Source organism: Ursus americanus, chromosome 1 (assembly GCF_024610735.1).
Source record: "Ursus americanus isolate L20-20 chromosome 1, mUrsAme1.1.p, whole genome shotgun sequence".
Lineage (NCBI taxonomy): Eukaryota > Metazoa > Chordata > Mammalia > Carnivora > Ursidae > Ursus > Ursus americanus.
The window spans coordinates 8,523,234-8,539,881 of record NC_142127.1 but is presented as its reverse complement, the minus strand read 5'-3'; the positions used below and the strand labels follow the sequence as shown (position 1 = coordinate 8,539,881).

Sequence of the window (16,648 nt, the reverse complement as noted above, 5' to 3'; positions counted from 1 at the left end):
AGTAAGAAATAAAAATTGCACTGTAGTTGTATTTCTGGCAAACAGTGAAGCATATAAACCTCTTAACATTGCAGGGCTTTCATTTAAAGTTATCGAGAGATGAAAAGCAAGGGTCTAAGTAAGATACTTTCAAAATATTTCCAGTGTGCACGGTGGACTTGGCAAACAGCCATTGGCCCATGAGTTTGTTCCTTTTATTTTTTAAATACATCATTTCCAACTAATTAGTCTTAAAATAGCAAAAGACAAATTGATCATATACTAATAAATATGAAAAAGCTCCCTCACCCTTTTTTCCTTTTGCCCCATTAAAAACCTTCAACACATAATAGACATGCTTCCATATCTGACACTTTCAACAGCTGCAGTGTCTCCTTCCTGTTGCTGCTTTGATTTTCAGACACACTTTCTAACACAGAAGTTCCAGCTTCAAACACTGATAACAGGTTTAGCTGGGGTAGAATTTTACGGTAGTATATGCCTTTGGCTTTAACTTTATAGCTACAGTGCTCTTCTGGAAACAAACAAAAATTCTGATAATCATGCTATATCCTGCCAGTAAAATCAATGAAACAGCTGAGAAACAGAAGTTTGTAAAATTTCTTTTTTCTGTGTTATTAACAATAACTGCCTCAAGTTTAAAAGAGAGGCTTCAGAGCTAAGTCACTGAATAAAACTGAAAATCTGTCACACTTTCCGTCACTGGGCAGGCGGCACTGTAATACTACCAAAGTACCAACAGAAGTATAAATAGAACAGGTCCTGGAGACTAGTCAGAAGGTACATTAAAGACACCCGCTGGGCATATTCAATGGACCATCTCAGAAGCCCTGCCACGAGGCTATTTTAGGATGTGTGAGAATCTGAAGCATGGGAGTCCTTACCCCAGTGTGATACAAGCCTCCCGCACTACCTGAGACCGCAGGTCCTTAGCAGATAGTTTAAAAGCTCCATCCAAAAGACGTAAATGTTGAAAGAAGTTATCATACTCAGCAGCACCAGCCAAAAGTAAAGATCTTATCTTTTTTAGCTGATGGGATAGAGAAAATTCAGATACACAAAATGATTCTTAAAACAGTATATACAAAACAATAAAAGCCATCAAATATGAGAGATCAACATCAAAATTAACTGGTATCAAAAGTTCTCCTGAAAGAATTCAGCCAATTCAGTATCAGCTACCATATTGCATAAATCTACATACCACAAATAAGAACATATTATTTTTATATACAGTATCTTACAATTCTACAAAATGTATTTTTTAATTGGAAACATTTTAGTGTATTTATAGATTCTGTGCTAACAATAAAACAACAAAAGCCTTCATTTTAACTCCTCCCCTAAAGTTTACCTTCCCCAACAACTGACTCCAACCGCCATTCGTTTAATGAATCGAAAGAAGCAATCCTACAGTCTTTCATTTACTATCCTCCACTGTATCATTACTAAAAGGCTAGTCTGAGTTTGAAAGGAATACAGCAGTAATTTTATCGCCTCACTTCCTGCCAGCCAACCACTGGAAAACAGTTTTCCTCCGATGAGGCACACCCTCATTTTAATGTTCACCCCACTTTTCATTCATCTACTTTTTTAAATAGAAGGGACACAACTTTCCAGCAAGTGATATGAAGAAAGGAAGAGAGCAAAACACACTGAAAATGCCACTAAGAAAAGTCGATTTACTGGCCAACAATCACAATTAAATGTTGACCTAAGGCAAGAGTGGAGGCTGTCTTCAGATGTTCCACGTCAGGTCTTTGTTAAAAGTACAGGACACACATAAAGGCATAGGTTGGCATGTTTTAGAAACAGAAGTGAGGTATTCTACTAACAGGGTTAAGTGTAAATACGGTAATTTAGATTCAAAATACTTAGTACTTGAAATTCATTAGAGCTATACCCCAATTGCATAATTAAGTGTTTAAAACATTTAAATAAATCCAATGAAAATGTAATCACATGAAGTAAACAGCTTACAGCATTTACTCTTTGCTCCCAATCATGCTTGTCGTCAGATAGTATTTCCCTAATCTTGTTTATGGATTCCTCAAGGTCTCGGCTGGAATAAATCTGTAAGCAAAATTAATTTACAACCAATGTAAGAAAATCTACAGAATAAACAAAGATTAGTTTTTAATTATGCAAAGTCAAGAGCATTTAGTAAGTATAGTTTAAAAAAATTTCACTTTTCAGAAGGACCTATGAGATAACATCTAACCAGATTTGTCTTAGAATGAGCTGCTTTCCCATTGTGAATATATACCCACTAGATTCGATGCCAAGTATGGATAACCATGCTTCAAACACAGCTTTACTATAAACTTAACGATGATTTCACGTACAGAAGAGAAAGAAGCCAGCTGGGGAATGATTGGTGATACTCAGGTCATTTATTACTCTTAGTATTATTTATAACACCATGTTGTATGTGTAACTTTAACACTCTCTTCAAATTTACTTTCTCATTTATGCTAACATCTTACTAATAAGACAGGTAGGGGAATAATCAGCCAAAAATGATGCAAGCTGGGAAGGTCAAGGACTTAAGGATGTACGTGAGCCTACGATGTCGGTTACCTGTGTAACCGGCATGACATTCAATGCAGGCTGAGGAAAAGTGTTATTAGCCCCCAGTCAACAACGGACGACACTGCGGCGCAAAGCAGTTAAAATGCGAGTACGCCAAACTTACAAGCAACCTCTGCTTTGTCTGTTAGGTACTTAAGTGAAGCATCAAGACAGCATAAACTTGAGCTTTTATTAATCCATTCTTTATAGCTTTCCAGACACCCAGTTCCTTGAAATTTACAACCTGCCCTAAAAAAAGAAAGTCCCTAAATAAACATGCTTTTTTGTTCTCACACCTAATCTGATCATTGTTTTTTCTCATTTAGGTGACCTAACCCACAAAATTATTATTAGAGCCAGCAAGCAACTTCTCTCCAGTTCTTACTGAAAGATCACTTTGGGTCCTGACTTTTGTTCTTCATTTCAGCTATAAATGCACCAATGTTTTCTACTCTGCAACCACAGATCTCCTGTAGCCCTGAGAGTTAAAATTACCTCTCCTAGGAAGGGACTTCACATATCGCCTATTTGAATACTGAGATTTGAAGAGTCAGTCTTACCTGTTGTTAATCAAACGCAAATATCCTCACTCACCTGCACTACGGGTACATCATCAAATGCTTTAATAAAGTCCTCTTCATCAACAGCACCAGCTCCTTCTTTTGCAGCTATAAAAAAGATGAATTTTTAAAATGTGAACAATGTGCAGAGGGGTAGTCTGAAAATACACAAGCACCATTACATTTTGGAAGATTTGTAACTATTTTTCTAAAGGCTTAATAAAAATTTAGAGTGTTGTGGAACTAACAAACATTACTAACTTTGAATATCAAGATGAAATTTAGTAATTCCACAATACTATATACATTAGTATAAAGTCACATGCCGAGACTACTTGTTAAGGAGGACATTGAGCCTTTAAAGGATATAGAGGGTTTATACTGTAGTCATATCTGAATCTTTTGAAAGGTTCCTAATAAACAGATATATAACAAAATATTTAATCTTTGAGGCAATAAATCAGGTTATATTATTGTTAGGCATCTAGCATAAAAAATTTGTGAAATATTCAAGTAAGTTCTAAAGAATTTAACAGTTTCATTTCAACTTTGTATTAGTCTCAAAACATTTCCATTCCCTTGAATGCACGATAACGGTGTCAGTTTTTCACTTACACATCAGTAGCAACTTTCCCTCATAAAGGTGTTATAAGATGCTCTGTATACTTGAAAGTTGATTGCTATCATTTGGAGAGAGTTTTTTTCTTTCGCTAATATGAACTCTACTTCACATAAGAAAATCGTGTGACATTTTATCAGACTTTCCCCCCACCCAGAATAAAGGTTTCAAAATTGGAGTCTATGGTCATCTTGTAACCCTCATTAATGATTTACACTGATTAGGTTTGAGTGCTTTTCCAGAGTTTCCTCACAAATAAGTTATCTGGTGTTTGGGGTCCTCATGGACGATGTAGGCAGGGCTTTAAAGGAGATTCTGAGATGAATAAATATGTGTCCTCACTTTTGATGAAGATTCCTCACACTGAGTTCACAAGCCAACTGTGGACAGATGACAGTAAAGTCACACTATGATGTGGTGCTCAGTGCCTATTTTGGTGAAAAGAATGGATCCCCCCGAGCAGACAGGTCCTGAGCGCCACCCCGGGTAAGTGCCACACCATGTACCCGTGTACTGAAGGGGACTGAGATCAACCATGGTCTGTGAGCCCCAGAAATCAGACAAGGAGGAGTCAATAAGCAAATTCATGACTATGTTGTTAAACAAAATGGAAAAAAGGATGAGAACAGGGCTGAGCTCTCTACATAATCTAAAGCTGGAACTTCTGTAAGGGGTATGGGGTGAGGGGCAGGAAGGGGAAAAAAAAGTGGTCTGATGATACAGAAATTTTCTGAGCCTTTTTTGTGGAACTGATGCCTCCCAAGAATAGATTTTTTTAAATAAAAGATTTGAAATGTTTTTCAGTCATAATAAAGAGGAATGAAGTGCTGATACACTCTACAACACAGAAGAACCACAAAAACATTACTCTAAGTGAAAGAAGCCAGACACAAAAGATCACATATTACATGACTCCTTTTTTTTTTTTTTTTTAAGATTTTATTTATTTGAGAGAGTGAGAGAGCACGAGCGGGGTGAGGGGCAGAGGGAGAAGCAGACTCCCTGCTGAGCAGGGAGCCTGATGTGGGACTGATCCCAGGACACTGGGATCACGACCTGAGCTGAAGGCAGACGCTTCACCAACTGAGCCACCCAGGGACCCCACATGACTCCATTTCTATGAAATATCTAGAATGGGCAAATGAATAGAGGCAAAATGCAGAATGCTGATTGCCAGGGGCTGCAGGAAGGAAGAGATGGGGAGCAACTGTTTAAAGGGTCTGGGGCTTCCTTTTGGGAGTGGGGAAGCTCTTCTGGAACTAGACAGAGGTGGGGGTTGCACAACACTGTGAATATACTAAATGCAACTGGATTGTTACCTTAAAATGGTTAACTTGATGTTTTGTGGCTTTAAACTCAAAAAAATATTTTTTTAATGCATCAAAAAAATAAAAAAGATAGCGAGGACTAAGAATACCAATAAACGCACAGCTTTTCCTTCTGCCATCCGTGGTGTGAACGTCCCTGTCAACCATCAGCACAGCTCTTCCAACATGGACAGAGAAGCTGGTGGCAGAGGCGCTGCAGGGACACCGAGCTGACCGAGGAAGACCCCAACAGTCTAGGGCCAGTGCAGAAGGCCAGAAAGACCACCAGGAGACAGCATTCTAATGTTAATCCTTACCCCAGTTTTAACTTAGCTCATCCAGCCAAGTTCAAAAACCCAATGCTAACAATCAGAACAGTTCTAAGAACAGTGGTTACACATTTGAAGTAAAAAGAAATGTGCATGTCAACTTAAAATGTGACAGCAAAATGCAAGTTGTATATAACAAGGATTCAAGCTGTCTAAATTGCGGGGTGGGATTTAGAGGAAGACATCTTTGTAAATCAGTGTTCAAAGTTTGGGGAGCTCATCTCTACCATTTAGTTAGGTCAACATCCATACTGGTCTCACGAGGAATAACACTATAGGAACAAAACACATTTTAAGCACAGAAGGCACGCCATCTGACTTCTGGGTAGTCTCAGTGTTGGGTAAAAGTTGGCAAAAAAAGGCCCCGTGGTAATTTCAGGCATAGCTGGAGCCCCATAACTGAACAAAGCCATAAGGGCACACTCCTGCTCTGTCTCCGAGCTCTAGCTCGTCTCTGCGCTGGCCGTGTTCTCCCATGGGCTCCCCCATACCAAAACACTGCAACACAGCAGCTCTAACTTCTACCCTAACAGCTATCAGCATGGACAGCACAGTACTAACTTAAAGAACAGCGAACAGAAATTTACTGCCAACAGAATTACTTCACTCCTGAAGGACACAGAAGGCAAGCACCACACACGTCTGGTTTTAAACGCCGGCAGGGCCAACCCCACAGCACCCCGTGGGGGTTGGTCTTACCTGAAGACTTGGATCCAAGAGTGGATGACCCAAGCCGGCGGGTGGTCCCCATTCCAACGTTTCTCCGGGAGCTGGGTGGAGCTTTGGATGATGTAGAACTAGCAGAGGAAGGTCTATTACCATCCACAGAATCTTCATCATCAAAATTTTTATCTGAAGAATAAGCAGAGAAATCACTGTTTAAAAAAAAAAAGGTAGTTTTCCACCCAAACGTAAAAGAATAAACTAGCTTTAGAGAGATGAATGGTGTGCCTACTCTTGGGATTTGAGATGCCAGTCCAGGCTCTAGAAAGGCCTTAGGTAAGTCCAGAATGCAGATACAAAATCATATTTACTTTCGCATACCTAGAATGCTCCCCTGCTCCAATTTTGGAAAACAGAGGAAAACATAAAGAAGAAAACAATCTCTTATAAAACCACCACCTAAAAACAGTCGCTTTAACATTTTGGCGTATTTCTGACCATTCTTGCATGCATTTTTTAATAACAGCAGACGCGAGGCTACCTATCATTTGGTGTTTTGCTTATTTCAAATATGTGCATTTTTCCATGTGATGAAATAGGTTTCATAAACACCATTTTAATGGTTACGTGGTACTCTGTAATGAGAAAATGCCACAGCTGAAACACTCTTGTTGTTAGGTATTCGGGGTCATTCTAATATGTCACCATTAGAAATAACACTGCAACAAACACCTTCCTACTTGCGTTTTTGTTTAAATTTCTAACAATTTTAAGAAAGAAAGAAAAAAAAAAAAAGAAACCAACCCTAGAACCAATACCTGCTGGGTCCAAGAGTATAAAAGTTTTTAGTATACACTACCTAACTTATTTTCAGAAAGGTGATATATTTTTTTTTTTCCTGGAAGTTCAAAGAAGTGCCTGTGTTGTCACACCCTTGCCAACACTAAATGCTACCATTTTTACTTCCATTTAGTTTTTAATTTAAATTCAATTAGCCAACTTATAATACTATCATTTTAAAATGTCAATCAGGGGCGCCTGGGTGGCACAGCGGTTAAGCGTCTGCCTTCGGCTCAGGGCGTGATCCCGGCGTTATGGGATCGAGCCCCACATCAGGCTCCTCCGCTAGGAGCCTGCTTCTTCCTCTCCCACTCCCCCTGCTTGTGTTCCCTCTCTCGCTGGCTGTCTCTGTCAAATAAATAAATAAAATCTTTAATAAATAAATAAATAAATAAAACGTCAATCAATTTGACAGGTGAAAAAAAACTGATTCCTCCTCAATGTTTTGTTTCTCTTTTAGCGGGGTTGAGCATTGTTTCTTCAGCTCATTAACTTCTAAATTTTCTAAGCATCAGTGGATCCAAGGAATATTTCTCGGGTTGCATCTAAAATTAAAAAGAAAAACATCTTCGGGCTTTTAAAAATCAACACATTTCAGAAACAACATTTGGATGACACAAAATTAAAGCTATCATGGTGCACTATACAGAGTACCATGGGCTTACTCAGCAGCTGAGGGTCATTCAGGAGGCTACACAAAGAACCCAACAGTAATTAAAAGAAAAAAAGAAAGAAAAAGAAAAGAAGAAAGAAAAAGAAAAGAAAAGAAACATCTGTAGCTGGCAATAGTCATGATTTCTGAATAAGAGCGCTAGATCTTTACCGATACATCTGAAGTAAATTAATTGTTGACCAGAAAACACAAACAGCAGCCTGTTTCCTTGATCTGGTCGCTTCTTGGCGCAGCTAACAGCCAAGTCTCGTGTCTACTCAGAAGCCTATTGTTCCTCACAACTATCAACAACCCACATCAGAACACATGGCTTCTTTTATTCAACACTGGTGGGAGTATGGCCCATCCTTCTACATGCGTATCCCTGTGCAAATTAGCTTCCTTCATAAACTTTTTTTTTTTTTAAGATTTTATTTATTTATTTGACAGAGAGGGAGCACACACAGGGGGAGCGGCAGGCAGAGGGAGGAGCAGGTTCCTATCAGCAGGGGGCCCGATGTGGGGCTTGATCCCAGGACCCCAGGATCATGCCCTGGGCGGAAGGCAGACACTTAACCGACTGAGCCACCCAGGCGCCCCTCAAATTAGCTTCCTTCAAACATGCCTTTAAATTTCCGAGATTTCCCAGATCAAGCAATCCTCTTTCACACATGAGTCTTTCAATCCACACATCAACTTCCCACTGATTCAGAAGTTCGGTGGTCTCTTAGCATAGACTTCCCATGTGGATTCAAAAGGTGGTTCCTGAACTGCCAGCACATTAACGAGGCCCTTCCCAAGAGTAAAACTGCATCTGATGTGAAGAACAAGAACAAACCAAAGGAAAGGTCACCCACTGAGCACTGCCAGTGTTAGCAGTGACAAGGACTGCTCTCAGCCCATCTGCCCTCAGGGGAGCTCTAATCATTATTCTTGTCAGGACAGTAACAGTAACAGTTCCAGTCTGTGGGAAAGGGGTATAATGAACAGGCAAAGTAAGAACACTATTATGCTTCACTCAGAAATTCATGTTAAGTCTGTTTAGTTTTTCTTTTTTTTTTTTTTTTTAAGATTTTATTTATTTATTCGACAGAGATAGAGACAGCCAGCGAGAGAGGGAACACAAGCAGGGGGAGTGGGAGAGGAAGAAGCAGGCTCATAGCAGCGGAGCCTGATGTGGGGCTCGATCCCATAACGCCTGGATCACGCCCTGAGCCGAAGGCAGACGCTTAACCGCTGTGCCACCCAGGCGCCCCAAGTCTGTTTAGTTTTTCTAACACGGGCAGGCACACCATGGAGAACTGCACTCACTTACTGAGAATTATTTTCAATGGGCAATGTCACCGGATTTCCTGGGGTTTCTACCCCAGCAATGATGGACTATCAAGGACCAGCCAGACGCAACCACTTCCAGCAAACAGCTAGAAACCAGAGTCTGTAAAACAACTATTTCAGATGGGACAACAGACAGTGCATAACTGTGAGGCCCAAGAGAGAGAGAAACAAAGTGAGCTATACAGTCACCCAACTTCCTGCCTGGACACAATTTCCAGGCCACCAAGTACTGGGAAAGGGACCCCAAACTGAACCTGGAACCCTTGCTAAGTTGAGAAAATGAAGATCATCAGACTTCAAGTAAGTGGGAGGGGGCTAGAAGGTATAGGCAGAGTGCTGGGAAAGAGGAAGCTACACAGAAAGAGAGCTCTAGAAATGCACTGAGTTCTACATCATACATGCAGAAGGGAAATTCCACACACAAGGCAGGGTGAAAAATGACCAGAAAGCTACAAACTGAGTAATTCCCAATGTTTGCACGAAATAGGAAGGTGTTTGAGCACCAGAGCAGAATGTTCTTGGAGACTCACCCATGGCATTCACTGAGACCTTGAGAGGACAGGCCTTAGTAGAAGGGCTGAACTATTTTCTGGAGGGAAGACTACACTAAGCCTGCCCTATCAGAGGTTCAAAACAGGCCTCCAGGGGTTAGACAGACCTGCAAGTAACTTAAGGCTCTGCCAAAGCAAAGCATAACATTCTTTAAGGAACATTGGGCTCCCTGCCCAGTGGGGAGCCTGCTTCTCCCTCTCCCCATCTCACCCCCCCCCACTCATGCTTTCTCTCGCTTTCTCTCTCAAATAAATAAAATCTTTTTAACAAAAAGATTCAATTATTTTCATGTGACCTCTGTACTAATAAAGAAAGTAATTTGGGGCACCTGGGTGCCTCAGTCGATTGAGCAACAGACTCTTGGTTGGTGCTCAGGTCATGATCTCGGGGTCGTGGGATTGAGCCCTGCATCAGGCTCTGCACTCAATGCAGTCTGCTTGGGATTCTTCCTCCCCCTCTCCTTCAGCCCTCCCCCTGCTCATATGCATGCTTACACGTGCTCTCTAAAATAAATAATTAAATAATTAAATCTTTGAGAAAAAGAGCAAGAAAGTAATTCATATATCTTACCAGAATTAGAAATCCAAGGGAAAAGAATGTTATTTGTTTTCCAGATTAGCAGTTGGACACACTGCTTTTATTTTTTGTCCCACACTGCTTTACATTTAAAGACACGTTTCACCTGAAAAGGTGTTTGGAGGGATAAAAGCTAACTGAGCCTTGAAAACTAACACAAAGTAAGTTTGTTCTATGCTTACCAGCTTTCTGAACACCCAGAAAATAAAATCAAATTAAAAAGGAGGTTAGGCCCTCTGGAAAGTACCCAATTTCAATCAACTAGGAAATTCAGAGCGTGTTATTCCTTCACTGGACAGAGAAGCTGTATTTGCACCTGGCTGTGGTTAGAGTGGATCCATTCTAGATGCAGCCCGAAGGAGGAGCCTCCAAGTCCCAAGTTCCAACAGATTTCTGTGTTTCTCAACTAAGCAATCCATACTGAACTCTACTCGTCATCGGAATCCTATTTCCTTTAGGGTTTTCAGCTAAGCAGACAACTGTTAGGATATAGCCTCTTTTTCTAGACCTTTAAGACAAAAATGTGTGAAAATGAGTATTTTTAGCTATGCTTGCTTGTGCCATTAACATCAGTTTAAAATTTTTCACACTGTAGGACAACACCTGTTACACAGAAAATGGTCGTACGGAAGGGTAAGTTTTCCCTGAGCCCAAAGGAACGATTCTATCTCCAGCCACCACTGCAAAGACCATCATCCAAGAGTCACTACTCCCATGTGAGTCTTGGATAGAAACCTGGGCCTTCAGGTCCCAGTCTTTCAATCCTTTAAAACACCTGGGCTCCCTCCCCCCTTTTACAGCCCAGGGACAAGACATTTTTAAATGACTCATGAGGCTTCTACAGAGTGACACTGTGATCTTCACCCAACTCCTCATCACCTCATTCCTGGCGCCCAGTTAGTAGGCACAGTGGAGTGAAAGCAGCAAACAGCATGCTGAAAAGGGCTACGGGTACAAAAGAGGTTTAAAACACAGAACAGGGGCGCCTGGGTGGCACAGTCGTTAAGCGTCTGCCTTCGGCTCAGGGCGTGATCCTGGCGTTCTGGGATCGAGCCCCACATCGGGCTCCTCTGCTAGGAGCCTGCTTCTTCCTCTCCCACTCCCCCTGCTTGTGTTCCCTCTCTCGCTGGCTATCTCTCTCTGTCAAATAAATAAATAAATAAAATAAAAAGTAAAAAAAAAATAAATCACAGAACAGACAGAACAAAAGGCCTTTGAAGAAACAAAAGGCCAGAGAACAAACATAGTCATCCATGGACCCAAAAGCAAACCAGGAGAATTCTAAGCAAGTCTGTGAACATGTCTTGCACAAGTCTTGAACTGTGGACAAGGTGCTGCGTGGAGGCTAGAGAGTGACCATGGCCAGCCCGGAGGGCAGAAGCAGTCAGCCTCACCTGACTCAGGCCCTGAAATCCCTAAGCAAGCCCTCACAGGGCCCCAGCTGCCTCAGAACTAAACTTTCACCAAGCCAAATAGGGAAAGATATAAAGCGACAAGCCACAGACACATTCATTCTATGGGTCAAAAATGATCAGAGGGGTACCTGGGTGACTTAGTCAGTTACATGCCTGACTCTTGGATTTGGCTCAGGCAGTGATCTCATGGGGTGTGAGATCGAGCCCCACGGCGGACTTGGTGCTCAGTGGGAGGTCTGCTTGACTATAGGTTTGGGTCCAGGGGTGGTGGAGAAACAGATCAGTCTAAAGACAAGCCTTCAAGTTCAATGTCTAGAACCTGGAATTACAAGACTTGGATTACATGTCCATTTAGAAAATGTATACACTGATCCACAAGAACAAACAAAATGTCACAGGAACTAAGAAATGTCTGTTCCATTGTCCATCTGCCAGGAAGGCGAGAACCTAAACCACAAAGCTTTCCTATCTTTTCTCCTAAGGCAGGCTTTGACTAGTGAAGTCCAATGGGGAGCAAATGCCTCATTTTCTAAAGCAAAGACAACTAACTCTCTCTTTCACTGCATTAGGGTCACTTTGTGGAAGCTGATATTCCTGACAGGCTTGTAGATTCACCCACTCCCCTGTTACGGAAATTCTCCTCCAAGGGAGTAAGGAATGTGGCAGCTTAGTAACTAGAATATAATTAGCATTCCCCAAAGAGGCTGCACAGAGACATGATAATAAGCCCAAAGGCTGGCTGCTTTTGTAAATATCCCCAAATTTCTTCTTTCTTGATTGTTCACAGATCCAAGGCTTTGCTTTCTGCAGTCTTGCCTGATGTGCCCAATATATTCCTATGTTACTCTTAAAAATACCAGTCTACTGCTGGCTGCCCGAGTTCATGCCCAGCTCCATCCAGAAAGAGCCAACCGTGCCCTTCTCCATGGTACATGGTCATAAGTGTGTCTTTTACCCCATTCTCAACCTGCAACTGCGTGCCAGACCCTGTGTTTGGTTCTCTGCATATTCTCATCAAATCTCCTGACAACTACACTCATAAAGGTGAAAAAAATTAACATATTCAGGTATAATATCCAGGGCCCAAAGTCATGAAGCTAACTAGAAGGTGGAAGAAGCCAAGATTCAAGTCCATGTCTATCCGACTCAAGATCCTCTGATCTGAGTCATGAAAATAAAAAAAAAAAAAAGGCGATCTGCATAAACTGACCACTTACTATGTGCTGAGCACTGTGCTGTTTTCTGTGCATTACTTTATTTCTTATAACAGATGTATGCTTACTTAAGAAAACTATTTACGTAAGATAATTTCTTAAACACAGAATCATTAATACCTCTTACAAACATACACATAAAAATCCTTAACAAAATATGAGGCAAACCAAATCCAGCAACACATACAAAGAATTATCATCATGGCCAAGTGGGACTTATCCCAGGAATGTAATCTTGGTTTAATTACAAAAAGTCAATTAATTTACTACACTGTATCAATGGAATAAAAGACAAAACAAATGCTCAACAGATGCAGCAAAGTATTTGAGAATAACCAGAACAAAATCATGCTAAAAACACAGCAGAGATGAGACGGGAACTCACAAAAACACACTACTAATGTCGCATTTAACGGTGACAAAATGTGACAGACTAGATGCTTTACCCCTAAGATCAGGAACAAAACAAGATGCCTGTTCTTGCCACTTTTATTCAACACTATACTAGAGGTTCTAGCCAAGGCAATCAGTAAAGAAAGAAAAATAACATCAAGATTAGATAGGAAGAACTGAAAGTGTCTCTATTCATAGATGGCATAATCTTATATGTAGAAAGTTCTAAAGAATTCATTAAAAAATTATTAGAACTAATAAATAAACTCAGCAAGGTAACAAGATATAAGACCAATACAGAAAAATCACTTGTATTTCAATACATCACAAATGTATGATCCAAAAAGAAAACAATTCAAATGACAACAGCATTAAGAAGACAGGTATGCTGAAAACTATGTAACGTTGGTAAGAGAAACTAAAGACCCAATAAATGAAAAGACATCCCATGTTCATGGATCCGAAGATTTATAAAAAGTTACTCTGCTCATTATCCAAACTACAGTTCTTGCCCATTTGTCCTCACTAGCTTTTAATTTTAAGCAAAGTTGGATGGTGCCTAGAGAGGCACAGAAGTGCAAGCCACAGTGTCTGAACTGGGTAGCAGGGCAAAAGATTGCTTTCCTTCTAAGTTTCTACATTACTCCCCCTTCAAAATATGATGAGGGGCATAGGTGTATCTCCCCACCAAGTCCAGTTGATATGAATCAGCATCAACTAGGATCAGTCCTTTAATAATGCTCTGTGAAAAACACCCTTCAATATCCACATCCTGAACCAAGAGTTCCACTCCTCTACACTATTAATAAAATTAAGATATGCTTTTGTCAGAGCACAGGAATACAGTAAGCTTTAGCCTGGCTGGCAACTTTGACATATTTCACAGTATAAAATGGAAATGGCATAATGGAAGCCACAGAGATGCTAGCAAGTGCTACTCCTGCCCGTTTGGCACTGGTAATCCACTCCTGACCACAGAAAAGGCGAACCTGAAACATCATCAGGCATTACAGAGAACGATCACTTTCCACTCCTTCAGCCAAGAACTCATTGCCAGAAAGCTCAGCTGGCATTTAAGACCACCTCAGCCATACACCCTCAGTGCAGATAAAGCAAGAAGAGACAGGATAAAGAGGCAGAAATTCATTTAGTTTTACTCATCCTTTACAAAAGGGAGCTAAAAGGGGAAAAACTGGGGAGAAGACAGGTAAAGACCACACCATCGGAAACTGGAGAGGGAAACAGAATGTAAGGAGGTTCTGAAGCAAACCTCCACCCATACCTGTTTCTTAGAGGCCCTGGTGGGAGCAAAACATTCATATCGGGTAAGAAGTGACAAGTGCCTTCTGCGGGTGCAGATCAAGGCTCATTCATTCTTTCATTCAGAAAGGGTTCCGGCCACTGCTCTCTGGTTTACGAGAAGGTAACAATGGGCAGGCTCAGGAGAGATGTAGGTATATAGACAACAGAGGCGCCCAAGGATGATTTTGTGGGAGAGGAAAGGCAGAGCTGGCAGGGAGCCTGCCCAAAGGCGGGGCCATCAGTCACAGGCCCACACTTTCATCAAGACTAACCTCAAGGTTTAAAAAGAAAATGGAAATACACTTCTGTTTTCCTATCTGTGGAAAAAAAGCGGTAATAGTGCCTACCTGTAGCAAGCATCCAAAGTGTTGCCTGCCCAACCTCAACCTCCCCCTGCCCCGCCCGTCTTGCACTGACAGCAAAAAGCAAGTCTTGGGTGACCACCCTTCTCCCACTCCCCCTCAGAGTGACCTCACCCCTGCCTCAGGGAATGGGCAGAACCCAGGCCTGGCCAAAGCTTCAGGACTCCGCCTGGGCCACAGCAGTAATTAATTCTGGAGCCTCTCTCTTCTCAACTTAGGGCTGTGTAGATGCAAGCCCAGAAGTGCTGGAGCCAACAAAATGGAGGCACCTGTCTGAGCATGAAGCAAACCAGAAGGAAGCAGAGCAAGAGGTGGAGAGAGCAGGGAGGGCATCACCAAGCTGCGCCCCAGAGACCAAGCCTCCCCAACACCCCATCACAGGAGCCGGTTGATTTCCCTTTTCACTTACACACTCGTAGTGGGGTTTGTTTCACTTCTGCTTGCAACCCAGAGAGTCTCTGTGCTAGAGTAAAGGATCTCCCGCAGATTACACGACATATGTAAGGACAGAAAAACCACAGGCCCGCGACAAATGGCAACCATCTACGCCGTCACTGTGTTATGCTGTGAGTACAAAAAGCCAGCCCTTCAAAAATATGTGGATGGAGTTGAAGAATTAGGGTTTTTTTATTTACATATTTATTTAAGTAATCTCTACACCCAAGGTGGGGCTCGAACTCACAACCCCCGAGATCAAGAGTTGCATGTCCTTCCAACTAAGCCAGCCAGGCACCCCAGGAGTAGATTTTTTAAAAGATTTATTTATTTATTTATTTATTTATTTGAGAGAGAGAGAGAGAGAGAGTGAGAGGGAGAAAGGGCAGAAGCAGACAGAGACAGATCTCAAGCAGACTCCCTACTGAGTGTGGAGCTTGACATAGGCTCGACCTCACAACCCATGAGATCACGACCCAAGCCGAAACCAAGAGTCAGACGTCTAACCAACTGAGCCACCCAGGCTCCCACAGGAGTAGATTTTTTTTTAAATGCTCTTAAGAGGCATACAACAATTCAGGTTATACAGCAGAAAATAACTGTATGGGCATTTGTGAGAAAGGGGAGGCCCAGTCAAACCACCTTCCCTAGAGCTGGCTGCCTACTTGTCAAGATGCCTTGGGAATGGTCTCAACAACAGTTTTCTCAGGGTCACAGAAAAGAAATTAGGCATTTATAAGGAAGAGAAAAGAAAGGTAAATTAGGGATATGCCTCTGCTAAGTGGTATCAATTTTTAAAAACTGCCTCTCTGTAACTTAGAAGTTCAAGTCCAGGGCACAGGGTCAGCTGAGAGGTGGTTTGGTCTCAAAGTAATCCCTTTGTCATCTTCTAGAAGTAACCTGGATGGATGCCCAGAAGCACCAGCCTCCTCACACTGGAGGCCCCTGGAGAGGACGCCTCTTCTGAATACAGAGAACACGGCATGTGTGTTCTCCTTCCCTCACCTCTTCAGCGTTACCAAACACGCCTGTGTGCCAGGTACTCTGCTGCGAGCTGAAGTGCAGACAGAAGAGTCAGGGTTCTTACTCGAGAGCTCAAAGCCCAGCATAGGGAACAGACAAATACAACCAGTAGCTGTTATGATTCAGTGTGATGTTTTGCTGAAGGAACACACAGGATATTCAAATGAATACAGAACAGGAGTAAAGAGAACAGGGCCAAATAAACTCAGCAAGGATCCACTGTGCCCGCCTACGAACCCTCCGACATGACTCACTCTATTACTTGTGTCCAGTATCGAGGGACTTAACAATGACTGGGGATGGGAGATGTTTTCAATGTGCACACATCTGACTTAATTCAGGAACACCTTGGACTACCGTGCTGAGTGAATACACAGTGGGAACAAATTCCAAAGACGACTCCTAGGCAGATGTCGGACAGGCAAGGAATTTCTGCCAGTTGCCTTCTGCACACACGGGGGTTCAGAAGCCCTACTACTCTGGGACTGCCCCCATCTTGG

The 16,648-nt window shown here is 42.0% G+C and overlaps 1 protein-coding gene across 24 annotated transcripts in view; it reads right to left on the bottom strand.

The window, feature by feature from the left end:
• Positions 1-16,648, bottom strand: part of CLASP1 (cytoplasmic linker associated protein 1) — a 267,594-nt gene that overhangs the window by 121,364 nt on the left and 129,582 nt on the right. For all 24 annotated transcript variants that reach the window (XM_087854114.1, XM_087854590.1, XM_087854040.1 and 21 more), the window contains 4 exons: positions 6,086-6,238; positions 3,166-3,239; positions 1,981-2,073; positions 885-1,030 (listed from right to left, as the gene is read on the bottom strand). In XM_087854114.1, coding sequence (XP_087710240.1) covers positions 885-1,030; positions 1,981-2,073; positions 3,166-3,239; positions 6,086-6,238 — 466 coding nt within the window. The remainder of the gene's footprint in view (positions 1-884; positions 1,031-1,980; positions 2,074-3,165; positions 3,240-6,085; positions 6,239-16,648) is intronic.